This window comes from Neophocaena asiaeorientalis, unplaced genomic scaffold (genome assembly GCF_003031525.2).
Source record: "Neophocaena asiaeorientalis asiaeorientalis breed wild unplaced genomic scaffold, Neophocaena_asiaeorientalis_V1.1 scaffold220, whole genome shotgun sequence".
NCBI classification, from domain to species: Eukaryota; Metazoa; Chordata; class Mammalia; order Artiodactyla; family Phocoenidae; genus Neophocaena; species Neophocaena asiaeorientalis.
The window spans coordinates 2,457,848-2,482,858 of NW_020174042.1; the positions used below are offsets into that span (position 1 = coordinate 2,457,848).

At 42.5% G+C, this 25,011-nt stretch overlaps 1 protein-coding gene across 1 annotated transcript in view; it reads right to left on the reverse strand.

Annotated features, from left to right (window-relative positions):
* The window catches only part of DCAF12 (DDB1 and CUL4 associated factor 12), a 40,763-nt gene extending 16,326 nt beyond the window's left edge, over positions 1-24,437 (reverse strand). Inside the window, exons 1-4 of the mRNA XM_024753812.1 lie at positions 24,073-24,437; positions 22,732-22,986; positions 1,181-1,387; positions 40-100 (exon numbers count right to left, since the gene is read on the reverse strand). Coding sequence (XP_024609580.1) covers positions 40-100; positions 1,181-1,387; positions 22,732-22,986; positions 24,073-24,150 — 601 coding nt within the window. The 5' untranslated portion in view covers positions 24,151-24,437. The remainder of the gene's footprint in view (positions 1-39; positions 101-1,180; positions 1,388-22,731; positions 22,987-24,072) is intronic.
* Between the last annotated feature and the right edge of the window lie 574 nt (positions 24,438-25,011).

A 25,011-nucleotide genomic window follows, 5' to 3' on the forward strand; every position in this document is an offset into this window, starting at 1 on the left:
CCTGCCACACCAGAACTCCCTACAAAAGGGCAATTTTACCAGATACCGCCATAGTGTCACTGATCCATGCAATGGAAAAGATCCAGTCCTTGTGTCCATCCTTCAAGAGGAGGGAGTGACAGGTACAGAGAGAGAAAAAAAAAAAAGGAAAAAAAGAAATCAGTAAAATAAGGATTACAATGTACACCCCTGAAAAGTTTACGAGTCTGACTGAAAATATCTTTGTAAAAATTACAATTCTAATCTCTGGTGATTTCAACCCAAACGGAATGATCCCACAACTTTTAACTTCTGTCTTGAGAAGCTCAAAGCTGGAATAAAACTGGCATTCTTGTGGACAATAAACATGGCCGGTGGACACACAGCTCTAGCATTCTATCTCTGGATGTTCTACTTGTGGTTCCTACGCACAATTACCCACTACTCATCCCTCCAACACACCTCCTTGCACTCCCCCCTTGCTTCCTGGGAGAATATAGGTACAACTGACCTCTATGCTGTTCCATCTGTCTGGTACTCTCTTCCTCCAGACATCAGCATGTCTTGCACCCTCATTTCCTTTAAGTCTCCCTGCTCAAATGTCATTCTTATCAAAGAGGCCCTCCCAACTATCCCCTGAAATAGCATTCTCCACCATGCTCTCTCCCTTTAGCCTGCCTTTACTCTTCTCCACGGCACTCATCACACTCTGACATACTGCTGGTACATTTTTGTTGGTTTATATGCCTCCCTTCACTTGAGTGCAGGCTTCAAGAGGGTAGGGGCTTTGTCTGTTTTATTCACTGCTATGTCCCCAGTGTCTGAAACAATGACCGGCCATAGAAGGGTCAAAAAATAGTTGCTGAATGAATAACTTAATAAACCCTTCTGACTATGGGCAGTAGGAGATGTGTAACCACTGTGGTGTGGACTCAAACACCAACCCACCGCTCATGGCCTCTGAGGTGTACTGCTCGCCTCTTTATCAAACATACCCTCTGCCAACATATCTGATACTCCCTGTGGTGAGTGGAATACCAACTCTGAAATCTCCACCCCCATACCTCACCATTACGCACCCCCAACCCAAGTCCGCAGAAGTCTAGAGGAAACTGTCCCTTCCTGGGGGGTTTGTGGGATGAGGACTGGGCTCTGTTAAAAAACAAGGCTACCTCTATCTACAATTATTGGGGAGACTTACATCTCCCACACACACAGGATCTAGTGTAGGCAGCCGGTAGACAGCAAGGCTGTTGGGGTTGTCTCCTCCGGTGGCTAACAGTGTTCTAGAGGGATTCAGCTCGATAGCATGGATACCACAGCCCTGCTGTGTCACACCGCCGGGCTCCCGGTCCTTCAGAATGGGGATCTTGGTGATCTGGCTTGTCTGGACATCCACTACAAACAGCTACAAGACAAAAGGGATAAAGAAGCTGAACGCAGTTTCTCTTCAGTGTGGCTAACGCTGGGTACAAACATCCATTCATTCACTCAGTTACCCATCAAACATTTAATTAATGTCTACTACGTTAGACCCTGGGCATTATTAAACGCATGGTCAGGGAGACACTAGTCAAATGAAACATGTAAATAAGAAAACATAACATAGATAGATATAATATGCTACATAAACAGAGAGGAAGAAGTAAATTCTGCCTGGGATTCAAAGAGGATTATGGATCTAATGAACCTGATGAAAGGTTTTCTACCAGGTCAAGCATATTTTATATAACTCTTTTTTTTTTTTTTTTTTACTATTTATTTTATTTCTTTATTTTCCTTAATTTTTTTTTTTTTGGCTGTGTTGGGTCTTAGTTGCGGGACACAGGATCCTTGTTGAATCATGCCAGATCTTTTCGTCATGGAGCATGGTCTGCTTGGGTTTCTCTCTAGTTGTGGTGAGTGGGCTCCAGAGCACATGGGCTCTGTAGTTTGTGGCACGTGGGCTCTCCCGTTGAGGCGCGTGAGCTTGCTAGATGTGGCATACAGGCTTAGTTGCCCTGTGGCATGTGGGATCTTAGTTTCCCGAGCAGGGATCAAACCTGTGTCCCCTGCATTAGAAGGTGGATTCTTTTTCTGTTTTGTTTTTTAAAGATTTAAAAAAAAATTTTTATTTATTTTATTTTTGACTGCATTGGGTCTTCCTTGCTGAGTGCGGGCTTTCTCTAGTTGCGGTGAGTGGGGGCTCTTCGTTGCAGTGCGCGGGCTTCTCATTGCAGTGGAGAAGGTGGATTCTTTACCACTGGACCACCAGGGAAGTCCCTATGTAACTAATTCTTATCTAACCATGCACAGAAGCTTATAAACAAAACAAGTCAAAACCACTATTAGACATACCTATAAACATTACCACATTTGCAAGAGTGACCTGAGACAGGACAAGGTAAGAGATATTCATCTCACTGCTTATCTATCACACACACATTCTGTTTTGTGCCACCATGCCTTTGCTCATGCTGCTGCTTCTGCCTGAAATGCTCTTATCCACTTCTGTACCAAACTAACCCCTTTTCACTCTCCAAAATTCAATTCAGAGAAATACTTTATGGAAAAGATCAGTCTTAGACAAAGGGCATTCCCAGTGGAGTCTTTTTTTTTTTTTAATATTTACTTTTTAGGGTGTGCTGGGTCTTAGTTGTGGCAGGCAGCTCCTTAGTTGTGGCTCGCAGGCTCCTTAGTTGCGGCACATGAGCTCCTTAGTTGTGGCAGGCGGGTTCCTTAGCTGTGGCACATGAACTCTTAGTTGCGGCATGCATGTGGGATCTAGTTCCCTTACCAGGGATTGAACCCAGGCCCCCTGCATTGGGAGTGCAGAGTCTTAACCACTGTGCCACCAGGGAAGTCCCTGGAGTCTATTATTATTAAACTCTTTATGTGATTCAATGATTCATTTATTCACTCACTGATTCAGCACCAACTAAATGACAATAATTGTTCTAGATGCTAGAAATATAACTACTAGGAATGATCTCTGGCCTCATATACCTTATAGTCTAGGTAGTTCATTTAAAATCCTATCAGCAGTTCTCAGAGTGAAGCCAAATCATGTTATATCGTTGTATAAAATAACCTACTGCTTGCACAGGAAGATCTATGAAAGGAGAAAGCAGGTAAGCCTTAAATTTAAAATAGAAAAAGGAAAGGAAGAGTAGCTAGAACAAGACCGCCAGGTAGAGACTGAGGAAAAATTTTAAAAGGGAAGGTGGAGAGAGGGGAACCACTCCTGAGTCTGTAGGCCCTGACAACTACTTAAGGCAGACCTCCTGCCTAACAGTCAGTCACTGATGTGTCTGACAGGCTTTTTTTTTTTTTTTGACAGGCATTTTTAAACTCAATGTGTCTAAAACAAATACTCTTCCTCCCCAAATTGCTCATTTCATCTAATGCCACCCAAATCTGCCTGGTCACACAAGCCTGGGATTCATCCTAGACTCCTCCTCCCTCATTCCCACCATCCCAGCTAGTCCTGCCAAACTATCTCCTAAATATTCTTACAGTTGGCTCCTTCCTCTCCATCCTCTCTCCTCTAGACAACTGCAACTGGTCTTTGTGCCTTCAGGCAAGGTCACCATAAAAACTATCCTCCAGGGGCTTCCCTGGTGGCGCAGTGGTTGAGAGTCCACCTGCTGATGCAGGGGACGTGCGCGGGTTCGTGCCCCGTTTCAGGAAGATCCCACATGCCGCGGAGCGGCTAGGCCCGTGAGCCAGGGCTGCTGAGCCTGCGCGTCCGGAGCCTGCGCTCTGCAACGGGAGAGGCCACAACAGTGAGAGGCCCGCATACCGCAAAACAAACAAACAAACAAAACCTATTCTCCATACTATAATCATTCATCTTCATAAAAATGGAAATCCTCCCATGTCAATTAAAAAATATCTAATGGTTCCCCTTTACCTAAATTCAAGCCCCTTAGCATGGCATCAAGACTCTTCTCAATGTGGCCCCTACCTATCTCTCTAGCTTCAAATCCTGCCATGGACCTTATACTCTAGAAAGAACTGCTTATTAATTATTATTCACACAAATAATAATTATTTTATTTTTGACTGCATTGGGTCTTCAATGAAGACTCTCCAATGAAATATAATTATTTTGTTTCATGCTCATGCTGTTCACAATGCCAGAAATGCTTCCTCCTACTCTTTTCTTTACCTGGTCATCACGTCCTTACCTTTCATGATTCAGTTCAGACATGTCCTCTATGAATATTCCTTAATGTCCAGGCTGGTTAAGTTCCTCTCTTGTAGGCTCCCAAGACAGCCCTCTACCCACAATACTTAGATATTATTATCACAATTTCAAAATCTTTACTTGTTTCGGGCTTCTCTGGTGGCGCAGTGGTTAAGAATCCGCCTGCCAATGCAGGGGACACGGGTTGGAGCCCAGATCTGGGAAGATCCCACATGCCATGGAACAACTAAGCCTGTGCACTACAACTACTGAGCCTGTGCTCTAGAGCCTGCGAGCCACAACTACTGAGCCCAAGTGCTGCAACTACTGAAGCCTGTGTGTCTAGAGCCCATGCTTTGCAACAAGAAAAGCCACCGCAATGAGAAGCCCGTGCACCGCAACAAAGACCCAACACAGCCAAAATAAAAAAAATTCTTTACTTGTCTCTCTTCTCCATTAAGCTAATAATGTCCTTCCAATTCCAAGAGCAGGGGGTTTACCCTATTTGGTTCTATTCTCCTGCCCCAACCATGCAGAGCTACATAGTAAGTGCTTACAGTAACCACCTTTCAAGGGACCTGCCCAATGATGTTAGGGGGCCCCCACATCCCTGCACTCAGAGTGGGGGCCTGTAGCTGAGTTTGATACAGCCCAGATTTCCAGATCACAGCACTGTCCTGGGGTGGCCTCCTGGCTCAAGGAGAACCAGTGCAGAGGCTAGACTGGACTGGGTCATTCAAATTCTCTCAGCAATATGGAACTGGCTGGTGGCACTAAACCAAACTGTCTCGGTGGCCATTTTCTACCAAAGCCAGTCCCCAGAGAAAAGGAAACAGAAGACAGGAATCATGGACATCCCTGGTTCCTAGGGGCTTTCCAACTTCTAGTTGTTTTTCTGCGATCCAGGGATACTTCCTGCTCTTCAGGTTTGCAAGCTAGCCCTTCCAATAAATGTGAGTGGATTTCTTACCCTTTTAAACAAACGATCTCTAACCAACACAGCCCCTCAAATGTTTAATAAAGCAAAATGTACTGCCCACTTACACTTTTGTGTTGTGTGGGACAGTGCAACCATAATATACTGGCTTCTAGATCAGTGATTCTCAAACTGATTATAATACAATATAATATAATACAATAACCTGGGGAATTTTCTTTTTTTAAAAAATACTACAAAACAAACACAACTCCCAGGGACTTCCCTGGTGGTCCAGTGCTTAAGACTCCGTGCTCCCAATGCAGGGGGCCTGGGTTCGATCCCTGGTCAGGGAACTAGATCCTGCATGTCACAACTAAGAGCCCGCATGCCGCAACTAAGAGCCAGCACAGCCAAATAAATAATAAATAAATAAATAAATATTTAAAAACAATTCCCAGGCCCTACCCTAAAACTCCTCCAATTAGAATTTCTGAGTTTGGGGCCAGTAAAAGTGAATTTTTTTCAAGGATCTCCAGGTGAATCTAATGACTGCCCATGTTTAACAATCACTGATCTAGAGCTTTGCTATTCAAAGGAGTATCTGGAAGCTTGTTAGAAACAAAGAATCTCAGGCCTTCACCCTAGACCTATTAAATCAGCATCTGGAGTTTCTCAAGATCTCCAAGTACACTGAAGTTTGAGAAGCACTGATGTAGAGAGAAATCTACTCTGTACACTAAGGACGATGCATTTGATAAGACACAACCCTATGCCTTAAAACAGGGCTCCATTTCTGCCACCCAGAAAAGGTGAAGAGAAAAAGCTTCATCTATTCATGTCCAAGAAAGTCTTAAGTCCAACCTCTCCAGTTTTAGACTTGGGAGAGACCTAGGTTTGAATTCCATTGGTTACTTAGTAGCTATGTGATCTTGATCAAGTCACTTTCACCTTTCTGAATCTTGTTTCTTATGTATAAAACTTGAATAATATTATTTATCTAATAGGGTTGCTAGGAGGTCTAATAAAATGTAAAGTATCTAGCGCAGGGCTCAGCACAGAATAGGTACTTAACAAGTACTAGCTAATAGTAACATTCTATTCTAATGTTTGTTTCATTCAGTAGGTTATAATGGCTTCTACACTAGATGAAAAAGATTTCATACAAGGGAAATGCAAACAGCTGGCTCTGTAGAGGCCCAGGAAACCAAGAGTTTACCCCCAACCTCACCCTCATCCTTGCAGAGGAATGACTAAGCACCATGTGAAGGACAGAGCCTTTTTGCTTTTTCAAAGGAAGGAACAGGGATGTGGATGGAGTGCCAGAGACTATCTCCCCAAGCTGTCTGACAAAGGGTCAAGGCTTCAAACAGCTCCTGTAACATTTCCCAGAATGAGGCTGCTCCACATTAACCTACTGGGATCCCTGCCAGAAACCAGCAGCACGGCAAGATAAGCTTGAGGCTTAATGGCTCCCTGCAACTTACAAGTTAGGACAGAGGGAAAAAAGAAAGCAAAGGCCTTACAATCAGGAAGATTGTATGACTAGTGAGTACACCTCTAAATGCATGTATCTGCATATAGACATATGCAATTGTGTGTATAGAAAGTCAAGGTGGCTTAATAAAATGGGGGGAGGGGAGATTCACAAAGTATCAGTGTTTTAGATGGAGGTTAATGGAGAAAGGAAAGCAAATCCACATAGGTCGCACAGAGAGGATGACTATACCATGTCAGATGGTAAAAGGCAAGAGGGCAGCTTAAGTATGGGAAAGGGAGGATAACTGAAATCAAGCAGAGGAATACATTTCCTCTCCCAAACGGAGATGGGGAGGAGCAAAGGAGAGAGCCAAGATCCAGAAACACAACAGGAAATGGTTAGACAATATGTATCTAAAATGAAAAATGTGTAAACTCTGCAATTTCAATTTTAGAAATTTATGATAAGGAAATAATGACAGGTGAACAATTTTAATTATAGTCAATTTAATTAATTAATTTATTAATTTGGCCCTGCTGTGCAGCATGCGGGATCTTAGTTCCCTGACCAGGGACTGAACCAGTGCCCCCTATAACGGAAGCACAGAGTCTTAACTACTGGACTGCCAGAGAAGTCCCAAATTACAGTGAATTTTAAACCAGTGAAACACCACAGGGGATTGGGAATATCCACACAATGGATTATTATACAGCCTTTAAGAATGATGGAGTAGAGGATATTTATTAACATGGAAAGTTGGTCATGCTATGTTATTAAATGAATACCCTCCCTTTTAAAAACATGAGTCCAGGGACTTCCCTGGTGGCTCAGTGGTGAAGATTCCCAATGCAGGGGGCCTAGGTTTGACCCCTGGTCAGGGAACTAGATCCCAAATGCATGCCTCAACTAAGAGTTTGCATGCCACGGAGCCAGCGAGCTGCAACAAGGAGCCCGTGAGACACAACTAAGGAGCCTGCTTGCTGCAACGAAGCAGCCCATGTGCCGCAACTAAGGAGCCCACCTGCCACAACTAAAACCCAGTGCAACCAAATAAATATTAAAAAATAATAAATAAAAATGCATCCAGGAATGTTGATTTTTTTTTCCTCAGGGAACACATATGACGTGCATAATTAAAAGATAAAAGAAAAGGACCACAGGCCCTGAAATGAGCTGCACTTACTCAGGACTCCAATGATGTCCAAGAGAATCGGGCATTCTGTCCAGCCCATCTCTAAAAGCTTGCTGCCTACTCACCTGCATCCTGCTGTGCAGGAGACAGGGGTATGGCCGAGATCAATAAGCTGCTTGAACAATATCAAGACTCTATAGCTATAAATATTTTAGACTGTTTAGGAGCTAGAAGAGTTGTCACACCTAGAAAGTTGAGTCACTGTTTCTATTGCAAGTCTATTAAAGGAAAGACCCATGTGGTTGTTTAAAGTAAAATAACATGGTTGGGGTCCAAATTACAAAAGTAACACGTCATAAACTTGTAAAACATAGAAAAGGGGAAATCAGAAAATGAACACCACCACTACTACCACCTGGTGTATTTTTTTTCAGGTCCTTCACTATATACCCAGTCAAATGCATACATATTTTTCTCCATTTATAAAAATGTGACCTCATATATATTATTTTATATCTTTTAACACCTTTTCAAATTAATCTATATACCTTTAAATAATTTTTAATGGCTTTAAGGTGATTCGCTGCATGGGTATGCTAGAATTTATCAAACACATTCCCTGTAATTGAACATTTATGCTGTATCCAAATTTTCAGTAATGCAAAACACACTGCAGTGAACATTCTTGTATCTAAATCCAGGTGCCTGTGCTATGCTAAGATCTCTTACTCTTTGAATTGTGAATCTAAGCTGCTCCTCCAAAAGATGGCTATAGGGCTAGCTTGCTGAAATCAGCAATGGTACTTGGTATTAGGTCCTGAGTACTGATATTTTCCCACTAGAATCATGATTTTGTGGGAGGAGGACCAAATTAGGATTTACAATTATCCTAAATTTAAGTAACATAATAATTCTTTTTTTTTTTTGGTGGGGGGGCGCACAGCTTGCAGGATCTTAGTTCCCCAACCAGCGACTGAACCCAGGCCCTCGGCAATGAAAGCATGGAGTCCTAACCACTGGATCACCAGGGAATTCCCAGTAACATAATTCTTTACAAGCGTTTAACATGTCCAGTAAACTGATTCTTAACCCCTGATCTTGGAGGGCTCTGTTGAAAATGGAGTAAGTCCTGAGAGTCAGCTTTGGCAAGACACCTAAGATTTTGCCTGGTATCCGCCAAAGTCACCTAGTGAAGAGCCTCTGACAGTACACCACAGAGGTTTAGCTACCTCAAGCACCGTGACAAACATTTGGTAAAAAATTTCTCTTAGGTTGTAAAATCAGAACTCAATTGAGTGTTGCCTGTATCTAAATACAAAGCCCATGTCCTACTTCCAAGTGATATACCATCCAACCAGAGAATAGAAGGGTAAACAAAAGAATTGGTCAACTAGCCTGATTTTACACAGATCCTCATTTCTTCCTATGGAAGATGAAAATTAATTCCTATAGTACTGAAGGATACTAATAGTTAATGTATAGATTATTCAGAAGAAAACAAGATATTCTCAGCTTTTTGTTCCCCAGAGCATTTCAAGGCATAAGATCTTCTACTCAGAATTAAAAGGAAGCCTTATCTCTAAACTGCAAACTACTGGAGAGCAGATTGTCATTACACACTAATTAATTATCTAGTATATTAAGAGATTATAAACTTTTAATAATAACAGTTTAAAACAATAACATAATCCCTATTCTTTCATTCTTACTTCCTGAGCCTTACAGCACAAAGACTTAATGATAATATGATTATGTATCTGCCCACTGAAAAGGAAGAACTCTCTCCAGGTGTTATCTGGAGCTCCAAAAATCTTCTGTGACTTGAGAGGGGAACTCCTTTTGCTGTATATCCTACCACTGTATTTCCAAGCTCTTTCTTTACACCCTTTCCGTAGAGAGGAGGTATACTCCAAGACTGCTCAGTCTTCGTCAGCAAACAAGATAAGCATTGAATGGCAACCTGGCAAGGCCACTTTCACCATTGCTTTAGGCTAAGAGAAAACATCTAGCTTAAGTAACTTTTTTTTTAAATTATAGAGTTTATTGACAATACTTTATCTACAATACTGGAAATAAAAAATGCAAGAAAGATTGCTCAGAATCCTATCTCTCGGGACTTCCCTGGTGGTCCAGTGATTAAGAATCCACCTTCCAATGCAGGAGACTCCGGTTCCATCCCTGGTCAGGGAACTAAGATCCCACATGCCACGGGGCAACTAAGCTCGCACACTGCAACTACTGAGCCCGTGTGCCACAACTACAGAGCTCACGCGCCCTGGAGCCCCTGCGCCACAACTAGAGAGAAGCCCACGCGCTGCAACAAAGAGCCCGCACACCACAACGAAAGGTCTTGTGTGCCGCAAGACACGACACAGCCAAAAAAAAAAAAAAAAAAAAAAATCCTATCCCTCTTTTCAAGTCTGTTTTTCATTTGTCAAGTTCCTGTTCAGTCCTTAATCACATGCATGTATAACGGTGCATAGCTATAATCAGCAGAGAGAATTCTGTATCTCATTACATTTAACATATCAAAAGCTCTACATGTTATTAGAGTCTTCACAATTATGTCAATACCTCCATAATATCATGCAGATTTGATTTACCATAAATTACTTAAGTATTCTATTGTTAACATTTTGATAAAATAGCTTCCAATAATTATTTTGTTAAAAAAGACTTCTCTCTTCCTTTGGATAATTTCCAAAGTATGAAAATATTAGGTCAAAGGGTATAATACTTATTAGGCTCTTCATTCAACAAACAATACACCCCAGGTCTTTGAAACACAATGCCAAATTACTTTCAAAAAAGGGTTTTAGTGACAATAAATATATGACCTGTTCCACCACATCCTTATCAGAACTGGTTAACATTTTAATTTGTATACAGAAAAATATTTTGCTTTTATCTATATCTCTTTTATGATGAAATTAACTATAATTTCCTAATTGTATTTTTTCTTATATAAATTATATCTAAATGAATTATTTTTAAATGTTGAAGCTCCTTGGGATGTGACTGACATACAGAAAATAACCAATTTACAGGGTAGAAAAATGGTCACTTCTTATCTTATGTACCTGAATTTGGCCAGAAATACACCTAAAGGCTAGAACCATCAAACTACTGTTACCACTTCCTCCTCCACTGCCATTAATTACATCAACAATTTACTAAGTACATGTTTTAGGCACTGAGCTAACCAACATCTTATTTAATTTTCTTCATGACTGAGCTAGGCAGATACTACTCACTCCATTATTATTATTATTTTTAAAATATGTATTTATTTACTTATTTGGCTGCACTGGGTCTTAGTTGAGGCATGTGGTATCTTCGTTGCTGCATGTAGGATCTTCGTTGTGGCACGTGGACTCTTAGTTGTGGCATGCATGTGGGATCTAGCTCCCTGACGAGGGATCAAACCCGGGCCCCCTGCACTGGGAGCGTGGAGTCTTAACCACTAGACCACCAGGGAAGTCCCCACTCCATTTATTTTAAAGGTGAAAGAAAGGCTAAGGAGAAATTACCTGGCTTGTCCAAGGGTACAAAGCTAGTAAGAAATGGAGTCCAGATTCAACCCATGAATCTCTGAATCCAAATACACAATACAAAATGACTTAAACTTGTTGATATTTCTGACTTGTTTACTATAACTCTTCTAGTAAAGAGACCAAAAAATTGGAAAGTAATGACTTAAGCTAAGATCTGACTTAAAAAAAGAATGGGCAGGGTCTTCCCTGGTGGCACAGTGGTTAAGAATCTGCCTGCCAATGCAGGGGACAGGGGTTCGAGCCCTGGGCCAGGAAGATCCCACATGCTGTGGAGCAACTAAGCCCATGTGCCACAACTACTGAGTCTGCGTTTTAGAACCCGCAAGCCACACTACTGAAGCCTGCGTGCCACAACTACTGAAGCCTGCGTGCCACAACTACTGAAACCTGCGCGCCTAGAGCCCATGCTCCACAACAAGAGAAGCCACCGCAATGAGAAGCCCACGCACCGCGATGAAGAGTAGCCCCCGCTCGCTGCTACTAGAGAAAGCCCACGCGCAGCAACGAAAACACAACGCAGCCACACACACAAAAAAAAAGAATGGGCAAATTTCTTGCTTTGTCTGTTGAGACCAGAACTGGCATATAAGGAAAATAATTATTTGTCAAGGGCTTCCTCAAAGTGCAGAAATAAGATCTGATTACATACTACTGGTTGCTGAACAGATATTAACCAAGATGCCTACAAGGAAATTCTTTCAGATCCATTAAACATGATGTCCCACCTATGCCCCGAGTGTGGTTTAGAAAATACAAGGAGAATTCAAATGAATGGTCTAGATTTAATAAGGTGACAAAAAAATTATTGCTATACAGCATAAAGTCTAAGCCAGTGATTCATATAAAAATTGCCTGAGAGCTTGTTTAAAATTCCAATTCCTAGGTTTCACGGAAGGAAAAATCCTGAATCAGTACTGGAGTGGGGACCAGGAAACTTGCATTTTAAACACATACCTCAAGTGATTGTGATGCAGACAGTTCCTGAGTCATGCTTAGGAAACAAAGGCCTAAGCAATCAGAAATCAAATATACATCAATTTAGAAGAAGGCAGACTGGCAAAAGAAGACTAAAGGAAGAGCCCAAGGAAAACAGGAACCAAATCAAGTAACCAGACTACCTCATTACTAACTTTCAGCAGGTAGTTAGCCTGCCAGGCACCTCCCAGCAAACCTCTGCTCTCAGCTACCCACGTTTCCCCATCCTCCGAGTCTACAGGGCTGCAGGAACAGGCCATAAATTCACCAGGGGCCATGTGGCGAAGCATGTGACTCAATTCTCCAGATGAGATAGGTGATGAACAGGATTATTCATTATTAAAGGCTAGACATGAGTCAGAAGGAAAAGAAAAAAAAAAGTTACCTACAGGAGATTCAGTTAGTCTTGTCAACCAAATCCCCGGCAACTTGAGTCACTCTCCCTTGTTTCTTCCCAGCATCAGCCAAATGGGTCTATCCAGAGTTGCTCAACATTCCTTGTATATTCCTGACTCTGCTATGGAATGGACATCCCTGCTTCCTTCCCATAGTTGAAGACTCTTCCTCCTCTAGGAAATCCTCTCTGAATACCCTAGCTAGGAATGACTTCCTCTCAGGTGCACTCCTGGTTGGCGTGTCTAATGAGGCATCTATTTTGTTATTAACTTTGCACGCAGCTATGTATCGTATCCCAGCCAAGCTAAGCAGAGGTCAGGCAGTCCTCTGCCATTACGGGTATTGCAGTGAAAGTTTGAGGAGTACTTGGCATAACATAAAGAATTCTGACAAGGAATAAGGAAAATTAGGACCCAAACTTAACTCATTATAGAATCTCAGACAAATAACTTTTCTCCCTTTGGGTCTGTTTCTTCAACTCTAAAAAAAATTGGAGGCCAGTGGTTACAGTCCCTTCCAGCTCTGTCTGAGATTTGTTTCTTTATCACTGCAAACCCACATGAAGCAGTGTCTTGCTATACATGGGAAAAACTCAATAAATGGTTATAAATTTAGTAAAAGCAGACACAAAACACAAAGTTGTCCCACTACATTCTAGCCAATGAAATGCAGAAAAATTACTCCATTTCTTCTCACATTCAAAAACTGTCCTGATGAAAACATCCCCACCTACAAGTGAAAGGGACTGATGGCCTCCAAGGATCCAAAGGCATATAAGGGCATTCAAGTGGAATCAGCAGTTTAAGAAGCTGAATGTTGGGACTTCCCTGGTGGCGCAGCAGTTAAGAATCCCCCTGCCAATGCAGGGGACATGGGTTCGAGCCCTGGTCCAGGAAGATCCCACATGCTGTGGAGCAACTAACCCCGTGCGCCACAACTACTGAGCCTGTGCTCTAGAGCCCGCGAGCCACAGCTACTGAGCCCGCGTGCCTAGAGCCCGTGCTCTGAAACAAGAGAAGCCACCCCAATGAGAAGCTTATGCACCGCAATGAAGAGTAGCTCCCACTTGCTACAACTAGAGAAAGCCCGCGCAGCAACGAAGACCCAATGCAGCCAGAAATAAAAAAAAAAAAAAAAAAAAGAAGCTGCAGCAGCCAAGTGTTGCAGTCCAACCATAATCCTGGATTGAACCCAGTTGCCAATTCTGGGTCAGTTTCTCCCTTTTATCTCCTACACCAGGAAATATATGAAGAATCCTGCTTAACGTCAAGCTAAAAAGCAATACTCCTAGATATCACCAGGAAAAACTCTCATTCATCTTGAACCAAACCCGGGCACTGCTCCCATTCCAACAGAAAAAACGTCCATGTGTCAGCTTGAGAAGACCTTTTTCTCTGACTGTAATGTCTATCAAGGATCCAGCTAGAAAAAAAAAGCCTGGAGTGCAAGAGTCACTATGTTACTCCTATGTTCATTCTCCAACGTCCCAAGCTTCCAACAGACTATACCTGAAATAAAGAGCTCAGATCACTTAAGAGAAAAACTGCCCGCCTCAAGCTCTGAGGTGGTTGTCAACTGAGGGCACAATGTTTGAAAATGCATGCATGTGTGCCTGCGTGTACACATGCATGTGCCTGATTGTCACAATAACTGAGGGTGCAGGGCAGAGGGGGACTGCTGGCATCTATGGAGCAGAAGCCAAGAATGTGAAATCTTCAGCAATATGAGGTAAAGTCCCAGAGAAGGAAGAAACCACCAAAACACCATCAATATTCTTGTTGAGAAAAGCTGCCCTAAAATTCTTGAATCCTTCCATAGGACTGCTGTTCAGGCCCTGACCCTTTTTATTAATTTTTAAATTTTTATTGAAGTATATAGCTAATTTACAATATTATATTCATTTCAGGTGTACAACATAATGATTCAAAATTTTTATGGCTTATACTCCATTTAAAGTTGTTATAAAATATTGGCTATATTCCCTGTGTCGTACAATATATCCTTGTAGCTTATTTATTTTATACATAGTAGTTGGTATCTCTTAATCCCCAACCTCTATCTTGCCCCTCCCCCATTCCCTCTCCCCACTGGAAACCACTAGTTTATTCTTTATATCTGTGAGTCAGTTTCTGTTTTGTATATACATTCGTTTTATTTTTTAGATTCCACATATAAGTGATAACATACAGTATTTGTCTTTCTCTAACTTATTACACTAAGCATAATACCCTCCAGGTCCACCCATGTTGTCACAAACGGCAAAATTTCATTTTTTATAGTTGAGGAGTATTCCATTGTTGTGTGCAAGTGTATGTATATATATGTATGTATGTGTGTGTATATCTCACATCTTATCTGTTCATCTGTTGTTAAGACATTTAGGTTGCGTCCATATCTTGGCAACTGTAAATAATGCTGCTATGAACATTAGGGTGCACGTTATCTTTTTGAATTAAGAGTTTTTGCTTTCTTTTTCTTTGGATATATACCCAGGAGTGGAACTGCTGGATCATATAGTAGTTTTACTTTTAGTTTTTTGAGGAACCTCCATGCTGTTTTCCATAGTGGCTGCACCAATTTACATTCCCACCAACAGCATACAAGGGGTCTCTTTTCTCCACACCCTCACCAACATTTGTTGTTTGTGGTCTTTTTGATAAAAGCCATTCTCACAAGTGTGACGTGATACCTCACTGTGGTTTTGATTTGCACTTCTCTGATGACTAGGGATATTGAGCATTTTTTCACGTGCCTGTTGGTCATGTGTATGTCTTCTTTGAAAAAATGTCTATTCAGGCCTTCTGCCCAATTTTTTTTTTTAATAAGTAAATTTATTTATTTATTTTATTTATTTTGTTTTTGGCTGCGCTGGATCTTCATTGCTGTGCGCAGGCTTTCTCTAGTTGTGGTGACCGGGGGCTACTCTTCATTGCAGTGCACGGGCTTCTCATTGTGGTGGCTTCTCTTGTGAAGCACGAGCTCCAGGTGTGCAGGCTTCACTAGTTGTGGCTTGTGGGCTCTAGAGTGCAGGCTCAGTAGTTGTGGTGTATGGGCTTAGCTACTCTGTGGCATGTGGGATCTTCCCCAACCAGGGCTTGAACCCGTGTCCCCTGCATTGGCTGGCGGATTCTTAACCACTGTGCCACCAGAGAAGCCCCCTGCCCAATTTTTTTTTTTTTTTTTGGTACACGGGCCTCTCATCCACGGCATGTGGGATCTTCCCGGACCGCGGCACGAACCCGTGTCCCCTGCATTGGCAGGCAGACTCTCAACCACTGCACCACCAGGGAAGCCCCTGCCCAATTTTTAATCAGGTTGTTTGTTCTTCTGATATTGAGCTGTATAAACTGTTTACATATTGGGGGGTATTAACCCCTTACTGTTTATATCACTTGCAAATATTTTCTAATTCAGTATGTTGTCTTCTCATTTTGTGGATGCTTTCCTTTGCTGTGCAAAAGCTTTTAATTGGGTCCCATTTGCTTATTATGCTTTTTTTCTTTTCCCTTAGGAGATATACCCAAAAAATACTGCTATGATTTATGTCAGAGTTTTCTGCCTATATTTTCTTCTAGGTGTTTGATGGTTTCCAGTCTTAAACTTAGGACTTTAATCCATTTTGAGTTTATTTTTGTATACAGTATGAGAAAATGTTCTAATGTCACTCTTTTACAAGTAGCTGTCCAGTTTTCCCAGCACCAATTTTCATTGAAGAGACTGTCTTTTGTCCATTGTATATTCTTGTCTCTCTTGCTATAGATTAACTGATCATAAGTACATGGGTCACACCCGAACATTCTTGACCATTAATTCCCTCACATACAGAGGGTGACTAAAGTCTGCAACACACTACATGAAACAGGATTCCTGGAGCCCATACCTGCGTGAATCCAAGCAAGACCTTCTCAAGATGAAGACAAGTCAGAAAAGGGCAGCCAACTCTAGCACCATCACATATAAGAGGCATAAACTTATTCCTACTGCTCCTCTTCCAAAAGCCTTATAACATCAATTAACCTGACATAGTACTTTAGACTTTTTGAAGCATTTACACAATGATTTTCAATCTACAAACACTTCTGCACATGTGCCCAGCAGAATGAACTTGCCAAGATAGCAATTCTATCACTTCCACATCTAAAATCTTCCTCTCAAAAGAGCCAAATATTCTCAAAATAAGATAAAAACTAATTCTGGGATAACTGTGAACATTTCTTACTAGACAAAGAATAACCATATGTCATTTAAAAAACTAAAACCTAATTAGCAGGTTAATATCCTAACTACAAAATATAGAAGGATCATACAGATAAGAATGCTGTTTACAAAGGATTAATCTCTAAAATATATAAACAGCGTACGCAGCTCAATATTAAAAAAACAAACAACCCTGTCAAAAACTGGGCAGAGGGCTTCCCTGGTGGCACAGGAGTTAAGAATCTGCCTGACAATACAGGGGACATGGGTTTCAGGCCTGGTCCAGGAAGATCTCACATGCCGTGGAGCAACTAAGCCCATGCACCACAACTACTGAGCCTGCACTCTATAGAGCCCTCAAGCCACAACTACTGAAGCCCGAGTGCCTTGAGCCTGTGCTCCACAACAAGAGAAGGCACCACAACGAGAAGCCCGCACACCACAATGAAGAGTAGCCCCTGCTCGCCGCAACTAGAGAAAGCCGGAGCACAGCAACGGAGACCCAACACAGCCAAAAATAAAAATAAATAAATAAAATAAATTTATATTAAAAAAAAGGGCAGAAGACTTAAACAGACATTTCTCCAAAGAAGACATACAGATGGCCAACAAATACATGAAAAGCTGCTCGAGACATCACTAATTATTAGAGAAATGCAAATCAAAACTACAATGAGGTATCACCTCACACCTGTTAGAATGGGCATCATCAGAAAATCTACAAACAATAAAAGCTGGAGAGGGTGTGGAGAAAAGGGAACCCTCTCGCACTGTTGGTGGGAATGTAAATTGATACAGCCACTATGGAGAACTGTATGGAGGTTCCTTAAAGAACTAAAAATAGAATTACCATATGACCCAGCAATCCCACCACTGGCCATATACCCAGAGAAAACCATAATAATTCAAAAAGACACATGCACCCACTATTGCATGCACACACACACATGCAATAGTTCATTGCAGCACTATTTACGAGAGCCAGCTCATGGAAGCAACCTAAATGCCCATCGATGGACGAATGGATAAAAAAGATGTGGTATATATATACAATGGAATATTACTCAGCCATAAAAAGGAATGAAATTGGGTCATTTGTAGAGACGTGGATGGACCTAGAGACTGTCATACAGAGTAAAGTAAGTCAGAAAGAGAAAAACAATTATGGTATATTAACGCATATATGTGGAACCTAGAAAAATGGTACAGGTGAACTGGTTTGCAAGGCAGAAATAGAGACACAGATGTAGAGAACAATCATATGGACACCAAGGGGGGAAAGTGGGGTGGGGTGGGGTGGGGGGGATGTGCTGAGATGAGTTGGGAGATTGGGATTGACATGTATACACCAATATGTATAAAGTAGAGAACTAATAAGAACCTGCTGTATAAAAAATAAAATTAAATTAAAAAAAAAAAAAGAAGAATGCTGTTAACCTGAGATGTACACTTGGCCAAACCCAAGGAATTCTGCAAGCATTTTAAAGCATTTTCTAAAGGGCTGTAACCCCATTGGGAACATAAAATAGTAACACGAGGAGGAAATGTATAAAGTAGAGAACTAATAAGAACCTGCTGTATAAAAAATAAAATTAAATTAAAAAAAAAAAAAGAAGAATGCTGTTAACCTGAGATGTACACTTGGCCAAACCCAAGGAATTCTGCAAGCATTTTAAAGCATTTTCTAAAGGGCTGTAACCCCATTGGGAACATAAAATAGTAACACGAGGAGGAATGAATACAAAATCCAGTCAGAAAAAAACTCCCACATTTTTCCTTTGTTTGTTTCCATGTGTCTCAAATTGAGTTTCATATTCTGCTTTTATGATTTCAGGAGTTTGAATATGTAAACTCAAGTTTATAATATTATAGCTATTTTCTCAACCCTGGTAACTACTATTCCACCCCACCCCCAAAATTAAGCTTCTCCAAGTGCTTCTTCCTCTCATCTGGCAGCAAATTGCAGCCCAAGCCTCATCTTGTCTGCTTCATTGTGATCCACCAAGCCTACCTGTGAAGTCAGCAGTATACTTCTGACCATTACTTTGGGAGTTGGTGAGAAAGATAAAAGCAGCTCTGGCAACAGGAGTTAGCCTGGTACTATCACTTAGGCTTTGGGGTCTTGCTGAAAATAATTCCATAGGAGATTTTCCTGTGAAAATCCTATGTACTTAAGCCTTTCCCCAAATCACCCTTGCAAATCCTTTCTAACACTCTCTTACTGAGTGGCTTCATGGTTCCCTGCGGTGGAGGTTCACACTAGCTGCAAGGAGCAATTTTATCTATTATAGGTGAGTGAGTCCCTGAAAGTCAAAATATGGGAAATAAGAGTTCATGTCTAAAATTAAAAATCTCAAACTCTGCACACATTATCACTCTACCTATCACCATCCTTCCCAAACCAACCCCTCTCAAAATATCCAATTTCTTGAATTGTTTTTGGTACTCTCCTGGTTTTCCTCTGACCTCCCTACTCCCCCTGTAGCAGATCTTCCTGCACCATAAATGCAGGTGTTCTCCAAGGTTCTGTTCTTAACCCCCCTGTCAATATCAATGGTTCTTACCCATTTTTGGCTCACAATATTCCCTCCGAAAATGTAATGAAATCTATGGACTGCTCCCCTACACCACCCTCCCACATCATGCTCAGAAAATATACATCTAATGATATTTTTGCAATTTTAGGGAAGGTTTATGGAACCCAAGAGTGACTTCTCTACCCTCTCTCCATGGTAATAGAACAATTTAAATAATCCCTTATACATATGTGAATCCTAAAGCACTAACTTCAATCTTTACCCCCTCTCAAACTTCAACTGATTGAAAGCACAAAACTAAACATTTTCTCTTCAAATGTTTTTTTGTTTCAAACGTTTTTCTGGCAAGCTTCTCTTATTTAGCTTTTCTGTATGGCTCTGTACATAACCTGAGCTTGTAACACTAAAGCGGGAAAATATACCTACCCATCCTGGTTCCCAAACCCACATTTCAATTAAGGTTATACTACCTCTCCTTCTTTAAGTAATTTAGTAAAAATATGAGTGTTGTAATGTTGTTAATGATTAAAACATAGGCTGGGGAATTCCCTGGCAGTTCAGTGGTTAGGACTCCGAGCTTCCAATGCAGGGGGCGTGGGTTCGATCCCCGGTCGGGGAACTAACATCCTGCAAGCTGTGTGGTGCAGCAAAAAAAAAAAAAAAAAAAAAAAGCAAAAAACATAGGCTAGCAATCTTATTCCTGTGCTTATTAGGCCCAGGGAATTCAGAGAGGTTGAATGGACTGCCCCTAGTTTGAGTGTTAGCCCATAGCACAGGGAAATTCCCACCCCACCAATCAAGCTACAGAATAATTTACAAAACCTCTACTGCTTTTTTCACAGATGACCCACTGCCTCAGCAAATGTTTCTATACTATAGCCCCAAGTCAGTTAACTTGGAAATGGCCTAACTTTTTTTAGCATGTTAGTTAACGCTAACAGTTAAACGCTTAAACGCTCATGAATACCCACAGCAGCCAAGAGAAAAAGCACTTCTAACCCGCAGATACATATTAAAAGATTATTTTAGAATATAAACAGTTGTAGTATACCTTTCCTACTGAATACATTTAAATCATTTCACTGATGGTAAAATTTCAATACATCAAAACTTAATTTACTATTGAGAATCCAACATGAACTCCTCCCTCCCCAAACTCTTCAGATATTATCCAAAGATAGTGCTAACTATTTAAGTAATTTTCCTTTTAAACTGAGGGAAGTCCCAGGGAGTGCCAAGAGCATTGGAAAAGGCTTTTGATTCATTATCACCACTACTATTTCTGAACAAGTAAGATACTGCTAACTTGAAATATTTCCCAAGATGTATACAGCTACCTTCTCAGCACTTGCATTTTACAGATGGGAAAACAAAGGCACAGATAAGAGAATCATTTGCCAAATATTACAAGTTCAGAGAAGAACACTGTTCCTGGTTCCCAATTTTGGTTCTGAAAGCTAAGCAAAGAAAAACACTAATTATAAAAAGAAAAGAAAGCAAGACTCCACTTAAACTCTTTAAGTCATGAGGAAACAGGAAGACAGAAAGAGGCACATATCAAGAGTAGGTTAAATTACTACTCAACATTATTCTCACCTTCAAAAGAGGGTAAATAAATTCAAGAAGCAGGAGATTATTATGATTAATTCAGTTTAAAATTCAGCAACATTTGCTGGGGCAAAACACTATGATGGTTTGTATGGTTATGGGGTGTGAAATGAATTCCTCTAAATGGAAGACTCTTTCTAATCCAAGTGACAACGATGACAGTTCTCTTAAACGAAGAGTAGTGACCTGAGAGACTAGGAAAAGGAAGTTTTGTAGGAGCTTGCCACCACTATTTACTTTTGAAAGCCTTCTTTATAACAAGCAACCTTCAACAAAAGAGGAAATGAAAGCTTGGCCTCAACCACCATGGTATTATATCGTTCCTTAAAACTCATGTTTAAACCTTTACCTATGTCCTTTATAAATAAATACTTCTCCTAGTACTTAAGACTTTCTTGATCTAGAGCCATCTTCTCTTTCAATTAATCCAAGATGTGTTTCTGTCCAGGGTAAATTCACCCAGCCATTATGACATTTCTTGTCTGTTCACCCAGGGTGAGGTGAAAACAGAGAGCAGCTGGACCTACATCTGATCTTTTCTCATGTGTTAATCAGAATCACTTCCCAGGGCTTCCCTGGTGGTGCAGTGGTTAAGAATCCGCCTGCCAATGCAGGGGACACGGGTTCAAGCCCTGGTCCGGGAAGATCCCACATGGCACAGAGCAACTAATTCCGTGAGCCACAACTACTGAGCCCATGTGCCACAACTACTGAAGCCCACGTGCCTACAGCCCGTGCTCCGCAACTAGAGAAGCCACCGCAATGAGAAGCCTGCGCACCACAATGAAAGAGTAGCCCCTGCTCGCCACAACTAGAGAAAGCCTGCGCACAGCAACAAAGACCCAAAACAGCCATAAATAAATAAATAAATAAATTTACTTAAAAAAAAAAAAAAATCACTTCCCACCTGTAGGCCCTGTTTTTTCTCACTTGCCATTCCTCTGACATCATGCTATTTATGCTCTTCTGTTCTAATCATATCCACAATATCCAATCATGGATTGATATTTTATCCATGCCTTTAATTGTTCTGGTTAAATTTACTGATAAAATTTCCCCTTCATTCACTTATAACTATCTTCTAAGTCATTCTACGTAAAAATACTCTCCTACTCATGTCATATTCAATTTTTCTTGCTACTGAATTCTTTTCAGAAGGCTACTTAGCAAAGACCAAACATTTATTGGGTTGGCCAAAACGTTTGTTCGGGTCTTTCATAAAATCTTATGGAAAAACCCAAATGAACGTTTTGGCCGACCCAATACATCCTGAAATATACCACCGAACATACTTCCCTGCCCTTTCTTATAGGAAATACATCTTTAGATTCTATCCCCTAAAAAGAGAGTGTTTGTCTTATTCCTATCTTTAGCCAAGTACGAGTTTAAATACTTCTACATATGCCCTTAGCCTAGCAGACAACACCTAGGTTTTCACTATCCTGTATCCTGAATGATGCCCAGACCATCATTCTTTCCTCTGAGGCCTCTGACTTAAAAGACAACATAAAAAGGGGGGGAAAAAAAATCAAGAAGCAGTGGCATATCCATATGGCAAGAGGCCTAAAGAAACAGACTCCTCTGAAGATTTACCAGAAAAGAAATGTGGAAGTGGGAAAAGGAATAGAAAAGGAAGAAGTCATGAACAGATAGGAGGGAATGGAAAGGAGAATAAGGCAATCTCCTCCCCCAAAGAACTAATGGGGAAAACCAGCAGTGAGAGATTCTAGGACATGTGGAGCCATATATCCAGAACTAGGAGATAGTTCATATCCACCCAGAAACTTACCGTGTTGCATTTTGTGCCACACACCACTTGCCTATGATTCAGCCACTGAGATGCAAACACTTTATTAAGTGTCCCCAAGTGAAACTCTCTCTCCTTCAGGAGGCTGGGAAGTTGCTGTGCTGCATAACCATGCAACACTCGAGAGTAGTTGGTTTCATTCTGTAGCCTGACTTCTCGGTTCTTCAGGTAGTACACTAAGGATCTCTTCACTGGGGGGAGTCTTTTCCTTTTGTGAAGTGAGTGATCCCAGCCAAACTGTGGAAAGCAAAATTAGAAATCACTGCTTTGGCTACCTTTGTCAGAATAAGGGATCCTACTGTATTAGAGAAATCACTAAGAACTCATCCTGCAGGATTTACATACAACAGAAATACAAATACAATGGAACAGGAAAGTCAATCTAGAAGTCCAGTTTAACTCTTCCAACATTGAAAAGATGCTGCTCATAGTGATACCTATGGAAAACAAGAGCTGAAAAGGAAAGGAATGTAAGCAGAAAAGAGTATGAAAAGTTTACTAAGGCCTTTTATAAGTGAAGAATTCAGGTACCTTAAAGTTATCCTTGATAGAGAAGGGAGTGAAGGGCCGAGAGATTAACATACAGACCTCGGCTGCATCTCTAATGGGCCCCCTTCTCCCTCTCAGCCTGTACTCCCCGCGAAGCATGGACGGTGCAACCCAAGGAGCCCAACTGGGGTCCCAGGTCTTTCAGGGTTGCCCTATCAGTGGCCGCCTTCCTGTCACCAGGTCTGCGCTCCAAGCAGTTACAGAATTCCAAAAATCAAACACCAACGGGGTGGGAGGCACGGGAAATCTGAGTCTGAAGGGACCCAGAGAGCAGGACAGGAGTGATACCTGGAACCTGCTGTTTCATCTAGGGGTCCAAGTGCCAAAAGGCCCAGCTCAGAGCTTGGGTATCCAAAGGGAGGCTCATTCCTATATGAGAGACGCAATCATTTCCCCTTCCCCGGGCCACAGGAAGGCGGACTTCACTGTCTCTCCCGTTATTTTACGGGAGGTTTTGTTCCCGATTCTCCTCGACCTCGGTTTACCTTCCTCAGAAACCCAGTTTGTTTTCTCCTCAAGCCCCGTTCCCGGCTGCAGGCCTCCCCGGAATATGTCTCGTTTTCACGTTCCCCTTTAGTTCCTCACCCCTGCTGACTATCTGCTTTTCAGTGAACTCCTGCTGGCCCAGCCCGGATCCTATTGACCACGGCTCCGCTCTTCACCCGCCCCTCGTCCCCCCAAGACCTTGGACCTCGTTCCGGTTCCCTGATTTGCGAACCCTATCCTCTGGGTGCCTCGGCCTTATCACCCGGGGCCCGGCCTCTCAGCCCTCACCTGTGGGCCCTGAGCGTCGCTCCCAGCTCCCGGCGAGGCGGGCGCTTTCCGCTTCCTGCTAACTGCTTTCCGGGCCATAGTGGGCAGCGCCGCCGCGGCCCCGCAGCCACATGGGGCGGGGGAAACGAGCGGGAGCAAGACGGCAGGTCATATACTGGGCCCCGGGGCCGCGCACCTTAGTGCGCCCGGTCCAGAAAATGGCCCGGACCCCGGGCGGCAGTAGAAAAACAGGGAGGCAGGGAGGGAGGGAGGACCGGGGCCGGGAAAGGGAAGGGGAAGGGGAAGGGGAGACAGGAACCCGAAGCTTTCCGACGACCAAGTCTGGAAAGGACGGCGAGCGGCTGGAACCAAAATACCCTCTCCCTTTCGCCCGCGCTCCGTCATCCTCGCGCAGCCGCACTTCGTAGCGCGTCGCCATGGAGATGCAGTGCGGACAGAAGGATTGGGTTTAGGGCTCGCTGTAGCGTTCGCGGCAGTTGCTCAGCGGCCTCCAGCCCTTTTTCAAGGGCCATTTGACTGCTGCTGGAGGTGGGCGACCTGGGGGCAAAGGAATCTGGGTTCTGGCCCCCGACCTCGGAGCCCCACCCTCCCATCCGCAGGCACCCGGAAGTGAGGGCGATTACCCTCGCTCGGGGAAGGAATCCCTCCCAACACGCCTTTACCCCACAGTCACCGCTGGTTATCTCAAACAAGCGCTTCACGTTTCCCCAAACCTATGAAACCGAGCCCTGGCGCCAAGGGCTGGACACTGTGAGAGGAGGCATTAACTTCCTTTTCCCAGCCAGTAAGGTGGTGTCCGACTCGAAATCCACGCTGGGCACAGTCAGCCCAGGTCCCCCCCAACACCAGACCCAGGGCCTCAGGCCACCCTCTCCCCACTCCTGGGGAGCTCTCAGGCTTCATTTTCCACTCAGTCTTCTCCCTCCGCTGGCCTCCTCC